Source organism: Rhynchophorus ferrugineus, unplaced genomic scaffold, assembly GCF_030347505.1.
Source record: "Rhynchophorus ferrugineus isolate W39M unplaced genomic scaffold, kcgeb_rfMv2 rfM2, whole genome shotgun sequence".
NCBI classification, from domain to species: Eukaryota; Metazoa; Arthropoda; class Insecta; order Coleoptera; family Curculionidae; genus Rhynchophorus; species Rhynchophorus ferrugineus.
In genome coordinates, this window is record NW_027472581.1 from 34,623,349 (window position 1) to 34,645,911 (window position 22,563).

Sequence of the window (22,563 nt, forward strand, 5' to 3'; positions counted from 1 at the left end):
TATTCTACTAAAATCTTGGTTCTGGTAAAAATGCCAAATATCAAGAACTTTCAGACAGCCTAGTAGTTGTCAATTAACTAATTCCAGATATTTGTATATAACGGGAAAGCTCCAAAACAATGAAACACGACTATCCCACGAATTGACTGAAAATGCCACTTTGAACTGTTTAAAAATCAGTCTGAAAATAGTTTTCTGGGGAGTATTATGACTACCGATGAAAAATGAATCTATTACGACAGTCCCAAGTACAAAAAGTTATGGGTTAGTCCAGAGAATATCTAAATAGTTGTAGTAACTATTTTTTGTTGAGCGCCTCCACTAAATGGACAAAAGAATTTCGAAACAAACTTCCACCCTCCCATGAAATATAAGAGGGTCTTAGAGTCTGTATGATCCTAAATATTTGTCCTATTTGATTTACATAACTTTTAAGATGTAGCTCCAGCTAATAGTGTTTTAAATGGTTCTGGTAGCACATCATCTTTAAAGACCTTCATTGTGGTAGTCTCATCTTTTATTTACACGTGTTTACGTAACCTGGTCTCTTAAATATATATTATCCGTCAAGCGTTATTCTGTAGTTTTATTTAACCGTTAGTTACAGGCCATTTCTGCATTATGTGTATGTCGACCTATATTTCCTGTTCGTCTTCGAAGACATGGTGTTTTATTTTGTAAATACACAACAAAATAATATAAGTAACTATTTAAGAAAATTCATTATCACTGGGAATAAAAATGTCAATAAGAATATTTTGAAATATTCCCATGTGTTGGCAACTTTATTTTTATTATTCAAGGTATTCCTATACATTATCACACTTTGCACAATATAACACATACGATATCCCTCGAAAGCATCGAGGCAGCAAATATCGGCGAGGCTGGACGAATACATTAGTGTTATGGGAATGAAGCTCATCTTAGCTTGATTTGTCGAAAACAACACATCTAACTTTTAATATTGCAATTAATATATAACTGTAATATAATATGTAATTTATCCTACATATAGCAACTGTTATAGCGGCACTTCGTACTCTGGCAAATATACGCCAATTCAAATGAAAAATATTTTATAAACCGGAAGCCTTATTGTAGCTACCTACCCGGCTACCCGGGTCTAATCACTTAAAAACTGACAAAAAATTTTATCAAAATCGGTATATATATATATATATATATATATATATATATATATATATATATATATATATATATATAGATGGCTTAGATAAGATTTGCTGATCTTTGTAGGGAACCAACGACCAAAACTTGCGATGATAAATCCTTTAAGATTTTCACTCACCAAAAAATCAAAGTATGCGCATATGAAAACCTATAGAGGTTTTTAATTATAGTATTGTGAACAAAAAAAAACAATAAACAATTTTAAACGCAATACCTTTTTACAAATTTTGGGCCTAATGGCACCATTTAGATTTTAGTAATGTATGCATCCTATTACATAGTGATAATTCATCATTTCGTACTGCAACAGTAACTAGTCTATTTAATTGTATAGGTGAAAACAATATCATCAGGTATCGAACATCATTCATTCATTCGTTTCAGGCTGATTTGTATAATATATATATATATATATATATATATATATATATATATATATATATATATATATATATATATATATATACGATTTATATTTTGCTTCAAAATAAGTCGTAGTTTCGGCGATCACCTCTTCATTCGACGAAAATTTCTTCCCAGCGAGCATTCTTTTGAGATCTGAAAACAGGAAATAGTCGCTGGGGGCCAGATCGGGAGAATACGATGGATGAGGAAACAATTCGAAGCTCAATTCATGGATTTTTGCCATCGTTTTCACTGACTTGTGATACGGTGCATTCATTATCTTGTTTTCAAGGTAGTTAATGAAAATTATTACAGGCGCATCCCAAAATACAGACGCCATAAACTTGCCAGCTGACTGTTTAGTTTTCCCACGCTTTAGAGCGGGTTCATCGTGTGCAGTCCACTCAGATAACTGTCGATTGGACTTCGGATTGAAATGGTGGAGTTATATTTCATCCATTGTCACATATCGACACAAAATCTTAGGTTTATTACTCTTGATCCTCTTCAAACACTGCTCCGAATCATCAACTCGTCGTTGTTTTTGGTCAAAAGTGAGCTTGCGCGGCACACACTTTTCACAGAGCTTTCTCATACCCAAATATTCGTTAATTATATGATGTATACGTTCAGCTGATATCTTTAGAATGTCTACTATTTCATTCAATTTCAATTTGCGGTCATTCAAAATCATTCTGTGAATTTTTTAAATGTTTTCGTTGGTAACAACCTCTTTTGAGCGTCCACTGCATTTACCGTCTTCGGCGTTCATTTCACCACGTCTGAACTTACCATACCAATCCTTGATGGTTGATTTTCCTGGGGCTGTGTCCGGAAACTCGGCATGAGGCCTTCAAAAAGCATTATTTTATCAACACGCGAAATTCCTTTTTATCCATTTTTTCGCAATATAAACACAAACTCTTGACTCAAAATACTATAAGTCACAAACTAATGATCCGATAGCTGTTAAATTTATACACGCATCTTTTGAGTGTTATAGCTAACTTAAAGCATATGGATTTAACTTTAGTAGCGTTATCTATGTGTCAGACCGGGGACTTTTCAATGGACCTGTTACCTACATTAATATTAAGTATTCCTAAATATACTTTAAACTTCAGTAAAACATTATTCAGGGAATTATTATAAAAATGTCATTTGCTTCGCATATATTAAAAATAAATATATTAAGAACTTGTATCAATATTTTGATTCCCAGCTCTCGTGGATTCACCCTTGTATACCGTTACCTCTATAATATATTAATTTTACCGAAGTTATTTTGAGTATTGTGTTCGCTTTGTTTGATCGAGCTACAAGTTTGTCTACGGCTTATTTAAACAGAAAATATCATGGCTATTTCTGTGCCGGTTCTATCAATCAAAAGGTATTTTGTTTTATTTATTTATTACAAAACGATACAGTTAGGTATCGATACATTTTTTTCAGGGGTCAATTTTCATTAATCATTTATAAAATGTATTAACAAAAAGAACGAAGTAATTCAATCAAAAATCGATTTTCTATTGTCGTTTTGTGACATTGTCTAAGCTATTTTCGGCAATAATGAGAAATATAGAGACGCCACAGTGCTGGCGGTCGCGTTACTTATTAATTATTTAGAGTAGAAACTAAGCTCGACGTAATAAGAGACCTGATTGAAAAATTGTCCTCCAAATAAAGGGCAGATTTCCCGTTATATCCCACTTTTTGTACGAGATTCTTTACATAGAATTTTAGCACTAAGTAATTGTTCTGTATATAGAAATTTAAATTATAACGCTATTTTGTTTTATTGAACATATTGCTTATATATAATATATATAATATAATAATAATATTACAATAAAAATATTAATGAATGTATTATACATCAATGGTTGCAATTTTTCTCCACTTTTCAGACAGTTTCAGTTTTTGGTTGAATAGTTGTTCAAGTCAATAGTTTCTCATTATTTGAGGTTATAAAAGTAGAATACGCTAAACTGAATGTAATGATGGAATATTGTGCGCATGCACCAAACATTTGTGCTCATCCTTTCCCCATATACAGTGTATAATCGGCCATTTTAAAATTAATCATTTGTCGAGTATAAACAAATAACCTAAAATACGAAGATTTAAAAAAAATATTGGATTAAAATTTTGTGTTGCATTAACAAGTTTATAACAATAATAATAAAATTATTGTGTTATTCTTAGTATTGTAACATACATTGGTTTTAAAATATGGAAGAACAAATGTAAGTACAGAACGTAAGGTTAAGTTTTATAATGTTTAAATATCCAAACAGCTTCAACTTTGTTTATAGTAAGAATAATAAGCGCCAAACTTGTAACAAAACATTTTTGACATCAAATAAAAGTCAACATATGCCAACATTTCATCCCGATATAGCTACAGATTTCAAAACGATAACAAGAAGCAAAGAAGACAATTATTCTTTTCGTTGGAATAAAAACGTTGCAAAGGATATGAGAGAAATAATATACAATTGTACTAGAAGTAATATTAAAGGTAACTATATATAATAAATTATATATTATATTATAACTTTTATAAACATTTTGTTGTAATTAACCATCCATTGGTTTTAGGTGTACGATACCTCAATTAAAATATAATCATTAAAATATATAATTAATATTTTAGTAACAATTTAATTTTTTTGTACAGGTGCTAATAGTGGTCTAGGCAAATCTGATGAAATTTAAATTAGAAAAATCGAAAAAAAAGGTAGGATTTTGCAGATGAAAGAGTAGTAGAGAACGACCCATTGAAAAGATCAAATTTATCAGTAGGAGTTCACCTGAATCGAATAACCAAAACATATAACATTAATCATTAATGAAACCCTAACGATCTAATGACTACTACTCTGAAGGTGGAGGAGTGAAACAAATAAGGAAAAAAAAAGAATATATTTTTATAAAAGAGCATAGGTAAATACATTTTTGGTTTGTAGAAATAATGATGTATTGACTGGTGACTTCTTTCAGGTGAAAAGTACGATAGTGTGCAAGATGAAGATTTTGCTTTTAGATAGATGCATTACATATACAAATATGGGTTCTGGACTTTTCGTAAATAATATTAGACAAATAATAGTAAATAATATTAGATAATATCAAGGCTTTATGTTAATTTAGTTGATGGACTTTGTCTAAAAATGTTTCAATATGATATCTTTATGTAAACTGATGGACTTGATGTAAACATATCAGTCACATATATATATATATATATATATATATATATATATATATATATATATATATGATCTAATATCAATATAATCTTTATATAAATGTAGTCTTTTTCACTTCTTTTTAAAGATTTGTAATAAAATGTTCTAATAAAGCATGAGTTTTTATTTTCAAACGGTTCCCTATTTTTATTTACTCGGTAAACAAAAATTACAACTTTCAATTATTAAAATGTACATTTTGATTAGCATTTAATTTAAAATATTTCATAAAAATAAGTGATAATTTACATATTACTATGTTTACTAGTCATTAAATGAGTTCCCAGCATTTCCTTTACTATTGTAACATGTTTGATTATTTTTTAATTTCGTAGGGCTTAATTTCTCCATTGTGGAACGATACACAAAGAAAAATATATTAGAGTAAAATTTTAAACACCAGATACACAACAAGGTACCCGCTTGAGTAGAGTTTGCCACGAGAGCGCTTCTTTACTCAGACCATTAATTCAAATAAATGAAAATGCGCATGTGCTAACCTGAAATTACATTCAGTTTACAGTATCCTTATAAATGTCTGGAACCAACTATCATTTAATTAATTTAAGATTATTTATAAGCCTGATTAATCCAGTAGGCACCGATCGAAAAGAGTGATAATCAGAAGGGCCTAAGTACGGACAGTGTAGATGGTTAAAAAAACTCCCCCAAATGTTCTAAACAGATTTCAACAGGTCGTCCGATATGAGGTTGAGTATTACTACGATAAAATTTTAATACATCTTATATAATCACTGGTTGTTTTTCGATTGATGATAATACTCATATTATTGAGGAGGTTTCGCATATTCTCTGTATTAAATAAGGGACAAAATGTTGTCTTTTAATACTGGAAAACTTAAGTGTTTCTGAGGAATGAAAAACAATTTATTTTTGAAACACATAGGGTTTAAAACAATTCTTGCGATAACGAATTTTCGGCCTAATAAAAATAAAATGATCAATTGACACATAGTGTTCACAGATCACTTCACACACCAGTTTCTTAAAATATCCAGTGCTATATTAATCGTGCTACCACCTAAAGAATCGACCACATGGTGTACGTGATTGTTTTTTGTCTGGATATATTTCAATTACTTTTGCAGCAAAATTACTTATGAATATCTTTGTACCTTAGCCCGCCGGTTTGCTACAGATTGTCTTCTGTGTTCCACTATTTTATTAAAATTTCCATAATATACCCTATTCACTCTAATATAAGCTACCTTTGTTCCATGTATGATATGGTTCCCAGGTTTTTTTGACGGTAACTTCTAATAGTCCATGGCTGAGCAATTGAGCTAATTTAATCTGCCAGTGTAGGATATACACCCCACATAATTTTTATTATATATTACTTTTTATTATATTATACATTTTAATGGAAAAAATGATAATGCAGGACTGCCAATACTGCCAGTACATTCCTATTCGACCACATATTCCTTAGAATGTACATGGACTTGTTAATAACGCTATATAACATATATTCATATAGACCCAACTTTTCAAATGAAATAACAATCTGTTGTCAAATAGCGAGAACCTACATATACTATAAATAACCATAAAGAAGGGCTTAAATAACGATATGAATTCTTTACATATTAATGAATGTGACGTATACAGTGTCTTGTTCCTTGCAGCATCTTTACATATCCTGGTCTCGTCAAATATTTCTGGTATAATATCTTATTATGTAGATTTTGTAGTGTGTTGTTTTTATTAGCATTTGGGGTAAGTTATATGGCTCGAGGAATGGAGGTAAAACGAAATGAAACAGTGGTATTTACATTATGTGACCGTTACTTATTGGGATTATAAGAAATGTAGAAAATACAAAATAGATAAAACGGATGGCAGCAGTGTTACCTGGAGACGAGGCTTGGGCAGTCGATGGTGGCACGTCTAAACAAAACGATGGTCGGTTACTCCTTGATTGGAAATACCCTTCAATAACATACCAGATAAACGTCTCGGGGTTATTCGTTATCGTATTCTAGTTGGCGCTGCTGGCACCCCTCAGTTGTTCAACATCTGCGATTATATTTCTGGGTACTTTGTTAACAGTTATTCCACAATGTAAAATTAGGCATGCCTCAAGGTCGCTACAAACTTAATTGAAAATAAAAAATCAGAACAAACTTTTCGAAATGAATTCACAATAAAAATAAAACACAACAAAGTATTGCTATAACATACAAACCCTTATGTACCATGCTTCATATTTTTTATATATCGAGTATAAAAAAAAAGGAAATGAAAAGAAGATTCGTTCTTATTAACAACTATTATGGTATATACTATAAAAAAGCATAAAAACAAATAGTCTTAATAAAAAAGGGATTTTTATCATAGCTTAATACACTTACCTTTCCTTCATGTTTTCATCAGCTATAACCTAGTTACCAATAACACTCTAAAAGATTGATGGATCATGGCTATGGCTATGAATGAAATACAAAAATTTTATATAATATTTAAGTATAGTAGTATAAGACTATAAATACGGAGCTGACGAATATTATCGATGATAATATCAAAATGGCTCGTATTTTTTCTAAACGGTAAAGATATAGACAAATAAACGTTCCCTTCTGATAGATATAGTAAGAGATGATATATAGATATATGAATAGAAACGATCAATATGTGAGCTTTATGTTTCCTTTATTTTTGTCATGTCCGTGATATATTTTCATTTTAACTATGTTTAATAACATTTTTACTCTTAAAATATTGTTAAATAAATACACTTTAAAATACAAAGAAGGTTAACTATATTTTATTCGTGTTAACTCTCTCTCAAACCTTAATAAATGATGCCTTTCTTTTAAAGCCCAAATTGTCATTTGACTAACTCGAAACTTATTCGGTCTTTTAAGTTTTCTTTTGGGACTAGTATTATATTCTGATTATTAAGTTTCTTTTTGCTAGAAACAGGTGATTGAGATAGATTATGACATTTTACAAAATATATAGTAAATATTTTAGTGTTTCTTTGATCTTTCCAGCAGTTTGTCTCTCACAAAACATGTATTCTTAAGCGTTTACCTTATTTCAGCATACTCTAATTTGTAGAGATATAAACACAAACAATGTATACCTTATCAGAGTTCCACAAATATGTATCTCCTATATACTGTCAATTTAACACAAAAACTCTAGCTATATGCAGCCTTCAAAAAATTTAAACACACAAAATATTACTGTAGTAGAAAGTTCGACCATGGAGGTTTTAACTAACATAGATGAACATGTCATGTCAGTGAATATTGATAGGTGCTAGCGCTACCAGCACACACTTACTCAACAGAAACAATTTGGCCTTAGACTATACTATTGGATGGTTAGACCAAAATCGAAATTATCCATAGATAATGAAATATTGCTGCACAATAGAATTCAATAGAATCCGTACATATTCAATACTTCTAGTAAATTATAGCAATAAAATGATACGTAACCTCTAGAACTCTTAACGTGTGTAATTCAGAACTCTTAAAGAATGATTATCAAGCACCTCGAAAGACCATAATAGCATAAAAAACAGTCTTACCAATCAGCAAAATCGCTTGATGGCAGCGAACTGATTATACTAATACTTTACATTGAATGGAATTGAATGTCAACTTTAGATTAAAAATTAAATATTTTACACAGTTTCAGTTAATGAAGTGATTTCCTACATGTCATGTCCTTGATAATTATCACAAGAAATTCGTGTTAATCACTGGGCAGATTCTTGGACTAACAATGGTAATAAAGAAATTTGAAAATCTCAATAATTGTCTAAATTAACTATTGGCTTTCTTATGAATTGAGAACCAAAGATTGCGAAAAAAATTTTTATGACGGAGTTCATATCGGAGCTATATTTCCAAAAATGTATCTATCACAAAACGATATTTACTGAAAGATTTACATTTCATATTTAGTTCAAAGACAAATACTGGTGGAACTTTCGACGAAAATCGGCAAAATCGAATAAATCTGGAAAGGAAAAAGAAACAAAACAAAGTTATAAAACAATTGCGAGTCTATCCTCAAACCCGAACAAAAAAGTTCTCTCATCGCGAAAATAGAAAAACGGGCCTCAAACAACAAAATCGCTCATTAAACTAGCTGGATAATTGTAAAATTAACCTTTGTTAATTTTATCGGACGAGAAACGAGAGTAGTGAAGAGGACAAGGGACAGATGGGCGAGAGGTAAGGAGACCCCGAAAGCTAGTTAAGCTCGTTTGGGAAAAGCGGTGACCTTTCGCTTAATAAATTCAATTTGGTCCTTAACAGAACCAAGACAATAGAGCCTCAAGAAAGAAAAAAGCATTGTTACATCAATTATACTTAATGTATATACAACAACATTGAGAAAATATTCCAAATACAGAAACAATTACATGCAAATTGAATTTTTTTTTATTATATTTTAAAGTCTCCTTTTACCAAGTATGGGTTTATTGGACTGGACCTACGGTTTAACGTGGGCTCCGAACCATGGTCCTCAGCATTAGGCCTACCGACTGGCGAGTGACTAACTTTAGAAATCATCCCAGAAGACATCCGGTCTTACACAGCCTGGTTACTGGCGTGACTAGGATAATTTCCCTTGTCGGATTTTATAACTAACAGGATTCCAACTCGCGGCTATCGCAAAAGTAGGAGGACCGTCCTATCGCCTTTACCACTGCGCCACCAAGCCGGCGAAAAATTCCATTGCAATTCACACAGTTATGGACTTGGACCCACTAATATTCTGAAATCGGACAATTTTCATAAAAGAGTACAATAGTACATAAAAAAGAAAGTCGTTTATTGAATTAAAACGTCGATAACGTGCTTGTATAATGTAGATAGTGTTTGGTGTGTAGAGAGTTGTAAACAACACTGTGAAACGATGCCCATGCTGCTGCTTCATCAGGCGTTAAACATTTTCTATACTTAGCGTTAGTTTCATTGCGCGTCGATGATGAAAACAAAGTTCTCAAAATATAGAACATCCACAAAAGTAACAAAAATACTTTGAATCGACTTATACTTTGCAACGTCGTCTCCATATTTTTACATGTTGCGAAGCACAATCACAGTACAGCAACAAGCTCCAAATGATAATTGAATCAACATCGTCAGAAGACACCATACGCAAATTCGAAAAATAGATCCAATGTTGATTCAAGTATAATTTTGTTAAAATCACTAACAACATAGTATACTTTTTCATACAACATTACTTCTTCACGACTTTTTCATCAAATCTCAACTGGTAACATTCCACATCAGGCTCTTCGCGCCTAATTTAGCTCCATCGAACCTAAGGAGATTAATATCGAAGAATGCTTTACAATGTATATCGGAATATTAATAACTCGTTTGCGATTCATCTCAACATTATCGCAATTTTTTAAACATAGTACTTTATATCGATATCACTAATATAGATATCGTTAAAGTTTTCCGGAATAACGAAATATATATTAAAGGATAATATAAATGTAATTTGTCGAGCTTTAGAAAACCTAAAACCTAATATTGAGTAATTTGATTATTGGCAACTTCTTAGGCGAAGACATAAACTGAAGGAAATAACTTAGAGGAGGAAAATGAAATTTGAATGTTTTATAAAGCAGTGTCGTGTCTCTGAAAGTCGAGTGGAAACATAAAATTAAGCCCAGCGTCTGCACTTGAGAACGGTCGCTTTTGGCAAGCTCGAGTGAGGCCCTCTCGAAACTTCAAAGCACCCTGATACAGTCTGTTTGCCTTTATTGTCGGCTGAAGCATTAAGCATAACATTTCTGGTTGATATATGAGTAGATCATCGCTATGCCGATGCCTTTATTGCCTTTAATATTCAGATAAAAGAATCCACTAACTTACACTCCACTTTCTTCCCATCCAGCTCTACAAGGCTGTGAAATGATCTTTTAAAAAGGCAGTCTTTTGTTGCGTATTAATAGTTATGTTATTATAGTTATTATAGTTATATGACATAAATTTCCAATTTTGTAAAATTCTCTTCTACCACAACTATGTTCATGAAGTTATATTATTAATATATATATAGTAGAAAGAATTTTAAAAATTGTGCTGATTTTAGTGAGGTTTTTCTTAACAGTGCCATGTTAATATCAAAATTTAATTAATCCCAGTCCTGTTCTTATGAAGAATTATTTATGTATATATGTAAATAATATGTAAATATTACATCTTGAATACTTTGTATTTAAATATGCTAACAACATCTTTCTTGTCTTTCATCTTTCTCATTTTTATTTATTATTTCATTATTACATTGTTACTGGTCATTTCCGACTAACCTATAATTTGTCTTTATGATAACTTACATCTAGGTATATAACTAGGAGGACCCAACTGAGATAGGGCCCAGTCTCTGGTGAAATAATATTTATACATGTTGGTGCTGTATTTTTTATTATATGCACCTCACTACACAATACTACACAAGATCAGACGGTTGATTCTTTTGAGTTTGTGTTCTGTTCTTGTGGTATCCAAAAGCTGCAATACTGCAATATTCTCATGAGAATGGAGTCTTTCTTCATGTCCCATTCGCCCCTTCGATGCGTCTACAAAACCTCTTAGAACTTTGTTCCAAAAAATTAATATTTTGTTTATGTTACTATTAAACTCCGTATGTCCATATAGGTTTCAGTATTTGCTTATATAATAGCAATTTATTATGTAGTGATAATTTTTATTTTCTTCCAATTAGCCAGTTAATTCTTCTATATTTCAATTCCAGGTCCAAAGTTTTGTATCAAGATTCATTCCGAGATATTTAGCGTTGTTGATATATGGAATGATAGTATTATTTAATGTTATAGCTGCTTGTACGGTCTGATTGTAGATGAACTGCACAAGCACTAATTTACTTTCGTACACCCTCATTGACAATAAGAAAGAATAGAATTAATCCCGGAAGGCTGCCTAAACCAGTGAAGTTAAAAAACATTCCCTTTTCTAAACAACATGTATAACGTTATTGCGAAGAGAGTGTTAAGTAAAGAAAACAACAAAGACATTTTAAAAGAGGCAAGGAGTATGATTGTTAAATAAGTTATAACATATGTCAGAACCTTTCAATGTGATTGAAAGTTGTGGTTATAAGTTAATATTATTAATTTCGAAGTATTGAATAAATGTATTAAGTGGTTGTAAGGTGTATTGTTTTAAATTGGTACCTTATGATCAAAATATTTTCCATTATTTTTTAAATCTTTTAAAAATTAATCTTTTCTCTCTATTATTTTAATTTAAACTTCTATCGTATCCTTCACAATCTTTGCACGAACTTTACATACCAGATTGTTGCTTACCAGAGGGTAACTTTGTTTCTGTTACTGGCTATTACTGGTCGGTTTTGCAATAATACCTCATTCGCTTTCAACACTACATCTTCCTGATCCTGCCAGAAGATTTTATGACCATGAATATTCCCCTTCTTCGTCGATGTAAAAGGTTCTACTGAAGTAACCTATCACTTATTTCACTTTGGATTGTCGTGGTAGACACATTCTTCATCGCCAGTTACGATACCTATGAAACCTCCATGTAGAGACAGTTCGAAATAGCAATTTCAGTAACTTCATATGGTAACAGTTTTGATTCCTTTTTTATCTCTCCGATCATATGTAAACATCTGGAACCAATTGATTCATCAAGACACCATTCATTGGCAGTTGGATTATGTAATTTCTATGTACTTCTAAGTATGAGTATGTGTCCTCTATGTGTCTGGCAAACAACAAAACTCCGATATTGAAATGGTTAAAAATAAAATTCGCAGTCAATTCGCGTCGTAGATATTTTGCCTCTTTTTTGATCTTTCTCATCGCATGTAAATTTCTGGAAATAGTTGATTCGTCAAGTATAAAGCTGTCTGAAAGTTACTCGAGAATTTTATTTAGGTTTTGATTCAATTAAAACCATTATTTATCATAAACAACACAATCAGTTCTTTTAAATCATTGAAACCAAAAGCGATGATTAGGATATACACCAAAACACCACAAAACTCTGACTAAATAATGCACGAAATAACAATTAACGAATTTTACGTGTCTTAAATGAAGAAATTATTTTAAAACTTAGTCTGAATAAAGTGAAAGACATTCAGAAAGAACTTTCCAGTGAAATGAAACATTCTCATAAGTGAGATCGTAGGATATTAATACATAAATGGGCAATATTATATACAGCTTCGGAAAATGTTTCGTATATTAACCGATCAATGCCCTACCATATTAATAAAATGCAATTTAACTTAAAACGAGTGCAGTTTTCTATTAACGTGAACATATCTCGCGTTCGAATGCCTTTTATAGCCGGCAGTTGCGATTTTACAAGACCATAAAACTGTTTTCCTTTGAAATCTTATACTTGATCAGCATTTTTCATGATGCCGCGAATAATAATTTCATAAAAGCATTTTATATCGGGAAATTAAATAGAAACTCTAAATTTAACGTTCTCCATGATATTTGTCCCGAGTTATTTGAGAGTTATAAAAGACGTAAGGATGGATGCACTTATACTTATTTTCAGTTCGCGACGTTTCGCTAGTAATTTGAAACTTATTATAAATTTTATTTTCTACTTTTTATATAATAGTATCGTTCGATATCATCTATCATTTCATTACATCGACAGAATATAAAATGCTGCATTTGTTAACATTTAATCATTTAAAAAATGTAATATTAAACGAATCATTTTGATGACTATAAAAGAAGTATTTCGGCTTTCTAAGCGTCAATGCATAGACATAAAGCTTAAAGCATAATGAAGAATCATGCATATAACAAACAAATTCAAGAATTATTGCTGATCAAGAAGTTATAAATATATTAACTAACTTAGAGTTTTCAAGTAATATATATTTTGATTAATCTCGATGTTTTAAGAAGTTTTAAAAGTTTGTTCGTTCAAATGAGGTGGTAACACCAGAAAGCATCAAAAAATTCCACAAAATCGTTTTGAATGATCGAAAAGTGAAATTGCGTGAGTTAGCCAACATCCTAAAAGTCTCAAAAAAACGTGTTGCTTTTATATTGCATGAATATTTGGCTATGAGAAATATGTGACAATGGATGAAACATGGATCCATCACTTGACTCCGTCATTTGATCACTTGATTTAAAACAATCGTTATATGAGTGGACAGTAACTATTGATAGGCCTATTTTGAGGCAAAAAATAACAGAGCAATTGAAAAGTTCCCGGCCTGACACATACATAGCGCTACTAGAATTAAATCCATATGTTTTTTAATTAGCACTAAGCTTCAAAAGATGCGTGTATAAATTTGACAGCTGTCGGATCATTATTTTGTGAGTTGTAGCATTTTAAGTGAAGCAACATTTGTTATTGTGAAAAAAATGGATAAAAAGAATCTTCGCGAATTTCGAAATATTGCTTTTTGAAGGGAAAAAATACGGTTTAAGCAAAAACTTGGCTTGATGCCGAGTTTCCGGACACTGCTCCAGGAAAATCAAACATCAAGGATTGGTATGCTAAGTTTAGACGTGGTGAAATGATCACCGAAGACGGTGAACGCAGTGAACGCCCAAAAGAGGCCGGCAAAGTTATGGCGTCTGTCTTTTGAGATGCGCATAGAATAATTTTCATTGACTACCTTGAAAAAGGAAGGACCATCAACAGCGACTATTGGGCTTCGAATTGCTTCCTCATCCACCGTATTCTCCAGATCTGGCCCCCTGTGACTATTTCCTGTTCTCAGATCTTAAAAGAATGCTAGCTGGGAATACATTTTTGTCGAATGAAGAGGTGATCGACAAAACTGATGCCTATTTGCAAAAAACAAATCGTACTCTAAAAATGGCATCGAAAAGTTGGAGGGTCGCTATAATCACCCTTGAAGGGAATTATGTAGAATAAAAAAAACCAATTTTGCCAAAATATGTGTTTTACTATGGTAGGCAGGGGACTTTTCAATTGACCTGTTACATCACTGTACAAAAGTAATATTGAATTGTTAAAGCGGCGCTGGAATGATTGTGTGGCTCTTGATGGAGATTACGGTGATGAATAAAGCCAATTTTAAACAATATTAAAATATATTTTCTTTTTTACGTCCTGGACTTTTCAGCCCATTGTGTTAAAATTACCTTGTTAATATTCTCAAAAATGGAGGCAATTCATCAGCTCATACTACAACATACAACCATGAATCAACCTTTAGTTTTTTTTTACTTTAAGCAGACAGTATGATTTTTTTACATTATGGCACATATACCTGCCTGGTTGTGATACCATTTATTGTAATATTGGCGTAACAGTGTAGGTTTAATTTCTTCACTACTTTTTGTGATGATTCTCCTATTAAAAATCTATATTAAGGTTATATAACAAAATATATATGTTATGTGTTATATCTACCATATAATCTTCCATGTATTATATAGTGATTCTATAGCTTACTTATTGAATCTATTGCTTTTATTATAGAATGTCCGCCTGCAGCAGATGGGATGGAAAGATTCGCATGTCCCACACCAGACAGACAAGGACGCTACCACTGCATAGACGACCACGTCCTTTGCGACGGTTTTATCGACTGTCCATCTGCAGAAGACGAGGACAGACAAGCATGCATGTTTTACAAAACGGTAAGCTTTTAATTAGTCAGTTTATTGTTGCATTAATTACAGATTATTATGTCTGCAATAATTAAAAGGCCTATAGCAAAAGAATATTTAAACCAAATACTCGAAATACAAGATGAGTCCCATTTTTATATGTTATATATGATTATCAATTAGAATAATACAACATTATGTGAGCTAATTAGCTAACAATCACTAGTTGCTCAAGCGACTATGAATGACAGCGACATGAATTGAGTATTTATACTAATTGAAATAATAATCATTATAATAATATACGTTCTACTAGTCATAATTTTCAAAATCCCGTGATTTGTGATATCTGATTTAGACTATACCAAATTCATCTTATTAACCTCAAAGTATTTAGACGTCTTCAAAACATTAATTTTTTTTCCACAGTCGATCCCTTACCCTCAATAAAAATTATATAATTTTGATATTGAATATTATATCAGGAATGTGCGACAAATAAACTAATGTATTTTCTTAAAAATTAAAAATGCCTTGTTTGAACCATTTTATGAGAGCTAGCAATTCCTTTATATTTTATTTTCCCAAAGTATACTTAAAGTATTAATATTAGCTAAAGAGTAGCCAACTTTCGACCAGCTTAATAAGAATTATTTTAAAGCTAATAACGGCAACAATTTGACTCATCCTCCACGCCTCCGTCATCAAATATCAAAATATCAAATTAAGTTAATATTATGTTATTAACGTCACTCGAGATCAGCCCTATTTTTTATTTTTACGGATCTCTCCATAAAGTGTTAACTTGGGTTTTATTTTATAAAGCTTTTAAGTTCGACAAAGTCATCACTTATTGATTTCGATTCCATTTCGTATGTAAGTTAACTAATTATCCTAAGGCCATCAATAAAAAAAATTATTTTATTTAAAAATGCTTTATTTAAATAGTGTTTCATGGATTAAATTTATTTGGCAACTTCTCACAGTGTATATTAAATGACTAGAATTTTAATAATTACGTTTATATCTATATATATATATATATATATATATATATATATATATATATATATATATATATATATATATATATATATATATATATGTATATATATATATATATATAATTGTAAGGTTGGCTAAAGAGAATTTATGTGATTCTAAATAGATGATTTAAAGGCACATATTTCTAATAATGCTTATCCAATGAAGCCCAACTCTACTTATATGCAGTTTCCTTAATTTTATTTAAAAATGGATATTCTATCGGAAACCATTTCATTCATCAAGTCATTTTCATAATATTTTGCTTCCAAAAACAGAAAATATCAACAAAAGGTTCGTCGAAAAGTGTTTGATGTTTATGGTCATAAATGATTAAATAAACTGTAGTATCAGAACTAATTTACTCACTTTTGCTTCGAAAATATTGATATTGAAGGTGGACTAATTTTTGTAGGAATTTATGAAATTAATTATATCGAGATAGACCGACATACTCTTGTGGTGAAACTTTGACTCGACTCAATAACTCGGCATAAAGCGGCTCCGTAACATTTACTTGGACTATGTACCTAAAAAATCTCAATTCTGGCATTCCCAATATACTAAAAGGGATCATCATCAGATGCTCAAACCTGATCAAACCATTAATTCAACTCTCCTCTACCTGAAGCTAATGCCATTGTAATATGTTAAAAAGGCGTAGACTTCCACCATAACAACACTGGACCATACACATTTTTATATCATTGTATAGTATGTGTGGTCATAGCAACATTGATATGTAGCCCCGATCTTGCCCTCTCGGATTACAATATGTTCCATTATCTATAAAACTATACAAGTAGTATTAAGCTGAGTTGAGAAAAAATTCTCCTATTGATCAAAAGGGCACATATATGATTGATTAGTTTTTGAAATGCATATAAAAAATCACTTCAAAAAATCACATTAAAAAAATTAAAATAACTTTTTACTCAACACATATAATAAAATATATAGTATATAAAATAAAAAATTATACTTTAAGACATATGTGAGACAAATAGAGGACTTAAATAAAGAGGTATATTAGAGTTAAGATTTTGTGCAAAAACTTAATCCATCTAAAGGAACTCAGTAAGAACCCAGTCGGTGTAGTCAACATTGGAATCGTTTGTGTCACTAGACGATACGATTGTAGTTAAATCTAAAAGAAGCTGCGCCAATTGTTTGAATAGCGAACGAATATATGAGCAATTAGCAGAAAATATTGGACCTATGAAATGAGCATGAGGGTAGTTGCTGTCAAGAGTATTTTAGAGTAGTGCCATGTATTTCAAAAGTTCATTACATTATGTTACAGCAATTTTCAATTAAAGGTTAAATATTACTGATAAAGATTTCTCATATTGAAATATCTACAAAAGATGTTCGATCCTAATCAGTGGAAAAAATACACAATACTTCTTTTTAAACTTAATACATATTTTTCTAACGAGGCGAAAACTTTCTCATCTTGTAGCGTTTCAAGTTTCTAGACAAAAAAGGATTGTTAGACAAAAATCACCAGTTTGAATTCCGAGAACGTTCCATTCAAGTTTATATTTATCTTTTTTACATTTCGCAAAACAAGCACGAACCATTGAAAGTTTCCCGCTACAAAACCCATTACGACACGACGTAGAGGGAACGAAGGTCTAATAATATTAATTTAGTTTTTTTTTCTTCTCTCTATTAAAATTACGGCACGATGGGGCGGGTACTAACTGCACGACGTTATTTTCGTTAGCGCGCGCGATACCTGATAAATTAAAAATATAACATCGTAGCCGAGTTTACAGTCGTTGTAATTCAGTACGGTTATCAGATGTCTTTTTATAGGTAGGTTGCATGAACCGACGGCGACTTGCCGCTGTTCTCAACTATGGGTTGTTGTTCTCGAAGTTGTTCGAAAACTTCTTGCCAAAAGATTACCTTTTGTATTGTGTATTTCATGTGCATCATTAATCTTTTTTTTTTAATTACCCTCTTAGCATTTCACGATCTGCCCAATGGGCAATAAGTATTTAACGGGATTTATATTATAAAATGACATATAGAAGATCGGTCCAATAAGTGATCGCCTGTACAAACTTATAAACTTGTATTTAATTTAATTGCTCACCTATGTTATTTTAAAAAGTTTTATGTTTCCATTAATTAGATCAGATGGTGGTAAATATTTTAGACTATGTACTTCACTGATATCGCACACATATAATTGTTTGGCGAATGCTTTCGAGTGCACTGACACTCTTTCAGAGTACTTTACACTGACACTTTGTAAAAACTTCACACTCGTCATGGTTTCCAGTGGTATATCGTACTGAACTAGTTTGTTACTGACGTAATATAGGACGTCAACGATGACCCACAAAACTTAATTTTGGAACCTCTGAATAATGGATATCTCGGATTTGCTAGTAGTACCCCATAGTGCGATACCATACTTATAGATCTGAAAGTTGACTTATAGAACAATACCATGGTATCTAAGGATAATTTAAATTACACCTTATGAGCCAATAGGTCTGGTTTAGTTTATGCTCAAATTGTTTACACTTCCAGATCAATTCCCAGATGTTTAACTTTTCCGTCCATGTGTATGTAATTGAAGCCCTCCTGAACGGCTCGTCCAATTTTTACGAATTTTTTTATGTGTATTTATGTGGATTTGAGAATGGTATATAGAGCATAGAATATAGCCACAATTAGTAGATGACTGCAATAAGCTTCCACGAGTTTTTTAAATATATATCTGATTGCAACTGATGTCTATTTGTCACAGTGACATTTATTGTGAAATTTGTTAAAGTGACATTAATGTATTCATCCAGTCTGCAGATACTTGCTGAGTTGCAGCAACAATTTTGAAATTGCAGTAAATTTTGTGTAATTTTTTTAATATCATAACCAATTTTTTCAGTTGTTTCCGTTTCCATTTTCAATTCTTGTTATTTTTATATTCTGGTATATTGCCTATTATATTAGTATTTTTATTTGTCCGTTATTCTATTTACTATATATTCTTTTTTTTAGGAAGTATACTCAGTCATTTATGTTTAACGTTTGTTTCTTTTTAACATCCTTGAGCTTCATCTGATGTTATATTCTCCTCATTCTTGTTATCCTATTTTAACCATCCATGTTCAGAATTCATATTTTTTTCTCCTCCGTTATTCTCCTTCTTTGTTTTAAATGTTGTTGTAGATTTATTTTATATTTCTATAGCTTCATTTATTTTAAAGTCCCATAATTGTTTATTTAAACAATTCTGTTTTTCATTACATACTTGAACTTGTCTTCGTTGTTATTTTCGTCATATTTCAGTCTAGTTATTCTATAATTTCTTCTTGTCTTACTTGCATTACTTGTGTCATCACTTCTATTTCATTATTCCATTTTCCATGTAAATATTTAATCCAAGGTTCATACTATAATTTTTTTGATATAATTTACCCATAATATATCAGGAAAAACTGCCATTATTTTGTATTATTTTAGTACATTTTTTTTGTAATCTATAGGAGCTACTACTTCACCAGTTCTTAAATTTATTTAGTAATTTAGAATTTTAAATTATTATCTACTCTATTTTTATTAATTGCCTAGGTTTTCCTTTTTTAGCTTCCTTTGCTCTTTTTTTTTTCTCACATTTTTTTTTTGTAAATTATTGTTCCTGATATACTCTATCACAAATATCCTTTTTCATTCAGGTATTATTCAGTTCTAGTGGATATTTTTAGTGTAAACGAATAGGAAAAAGACACAAAGAAATTGTGAATTCAGTCACTCTAATTCTGATATTCCAGAAAACTGTATTATTTATCTATCTATATAATCTATATTAAGTTATACTATAATATATATGAAACGCTTAATCATATCAATTAATATATTTATAATTAATATTAATAATATTAATATCTAATCTATATTAAGATGTGAAAAGTTTACCAACCAAACTCCTTTTACAAAAAAAAACTGAATATCAATCTACTAAACAACCAACATATTGTGTTGCTTTAAGTTCCGGTAAAAACTTTTAAATTGTTTCTATGAGTGCTGTTATAGCCGTTATTCTTTGTTAATCCGTATTTGCAACCAACTATTGATGATGAAATTAAAATAAAACAGAATTAAGGCGATTTATAGAACAACTTTTTATGAGGAGTTTAAATGTAATTATATATCGGAAATTACAAAATACTACAATATTAACAAAAAAACATTACTTCCAGCAAAATTCTTGGTCCATTAATTCCATTTCCTATTTATCCCTAATATATTTTGATAGCATTAAATAAATAATTCGAAATATATTACAAAAAAAAACTAATTCAAAATTAATTATTTCTATTTTTATTTTTATAACTGCGGGGATTTCATTAATATTTTATTATTTAATAACAGCAAGTAATTATTTCGAAATTATTTGTTATTGTTTTAATATAGCCGTGTAATTAATATCGACTCGGAATTTTATTTCATAATTAACCTTTAACCTTTACCCATTTTTTGTAACAGATATCGTCAAAAAACACAAATATTAATTCACTATTCGGCAAATAATTCTGTTACCGTCTTGTCCGATGTTTCCAACGTAATACGGCTCTAATTAATAAATCCCATTTCTTGATTAACGTTATATTCCATGCAGGATGGGGTTTAAAGGTGACAGCAGAGGGATGACAGGGCCTATATCATTGTTTCCCCGTTCTGTCAACCTTCCCCGTCTCCCCCGTTCTCATGTTTCTACTCATGCTCGTATATTTACGTATGGTTTCGTCGAAATGTATGCGAATTAATTAACCTTTCAGCCATTATGGTCTCTGTGTGAGTATTGTTATTGTCGGCTGATCGTTATTCCTTCCATAATTGATGCGGTTAGCACGGGCACGTTGTTTTGCCGAGCAAATCCAAATGTAAACTAGACGAAATAGGATAAAACCTGTCGTGATCAGGATTAAAGGAAATATGGAAATGTGATGCGTGCGATTTTGATGACAGATGTGTCCGAAATTGAAATATTTTTAGTGGTATAGGCTTCAGTAAATTAAACGGACATATTTTGAAGGGAATAGTTTTTGTCTTATTTAAATATTTTCCAGAAAATGTCTTTAATCCAAAAGTTATCCTATCAAAATTTGTTCATACCAAGACCTAACTCTTTAACAGTCTTTAATTATTACAGCTAGTCCAACATATTTAGTACATCTATGATAGTCAATATGAGCTGGTGACCTAATCACCATAAATAACACTTGTATACCCAAGTAGTGCATTTAACTTTCAACAGAAACCATGTTTACCTTCTTATGTTTAGTTGTTGTTTCCTTCGTTTCTGTTTTTTCTTGTCAAGTCATTGATATCATTTTACTTCTCCTTAATTTGTTATGTTACTAACTGTGTACATTTTTTTCATAAAATTAGATTTACTAACTGCATTCGCCCAAACGTACTTGTAACCTAATGCTCATGTATATTCTGAACAATTACATATGTGTATCTATACACAGAAATATTTCACACACTACAGTATGATTATCTACAGTTTCTCATCACACTGTCTTGCTAATTATCAGCTTTGTATCATAATTCCACATCCCGAATGTTTAATTCAATCACTGTCACTTTTTGAGTCATTATACAAGTCAATAACTTAACTGTTAGTTTCTAACTAACTAACTAAAGATGTTATTGTAAATAATGCTTCTTTCCCGATATGAAAACAGTTCTTGCTTTTATATCCTTGTCGACTTGCATGCCCATTGTAGCAATTATTTTCTTTTAATATGAAGTGATAGGCAAAAAAAGGTGTAATACCCTGCGGCCATATTGTGCAGCCATTTGGTCTACAGTACATGTTTTCAGGCCTTTCAGGGCATTTCCAAAAAACGCAAATTACATAAGACGCATTCAACATTTCATTTGTATTTACGGAGTAACAGTTTGAAATAATTCACTCTTTAATATGTATCTTCAAAATTTGTTTTTGTTTTCTATGTTTTCTATGTATATTTCGCAGACTGGCAGTTTTCCCTGACATAATTGTGTCAAATTATGTAT

General features: G+C 31.0%; 1 protein-coding gene and 1 long non-coding RNA gene across 2 annotated transcripts in view; both read left to right on the plus strand.

Annotated features, from left to right (window-relative positions):
* jeb (low-density lipoprotein receptor domain-containing jelly belly protein) overlaps window positions 1-22,563 on the plus strand; it is a 187,797-nt gene that overhangs the window by 149,031 nt on the left and 16,203 nt on the right. Inside the window, exon 2 of the mRNA XM_076397350.1 lies at window positions 15,341-15,501. Within this exon, the coding sequence (XP_076253465.1) occupies window positions 15,341-15,501 (161 nt within the window). The remainder of the gene's footprint in view (window positions 1-15,340; window positions 15,502-22,563) is intronic.
* On the plus strand, window positions 3,923-4,778 carry LOC143191001 (uncharacterized). Its single transcript, XR_013004378.1, has 3 exons — window positions 3,923-4,120; window positions 4,280-4,545; window positions 4,603-4,778. It is a non-coding gene; the product is annotated as an uncharacterized LOC143191001 (long non-coding RNA).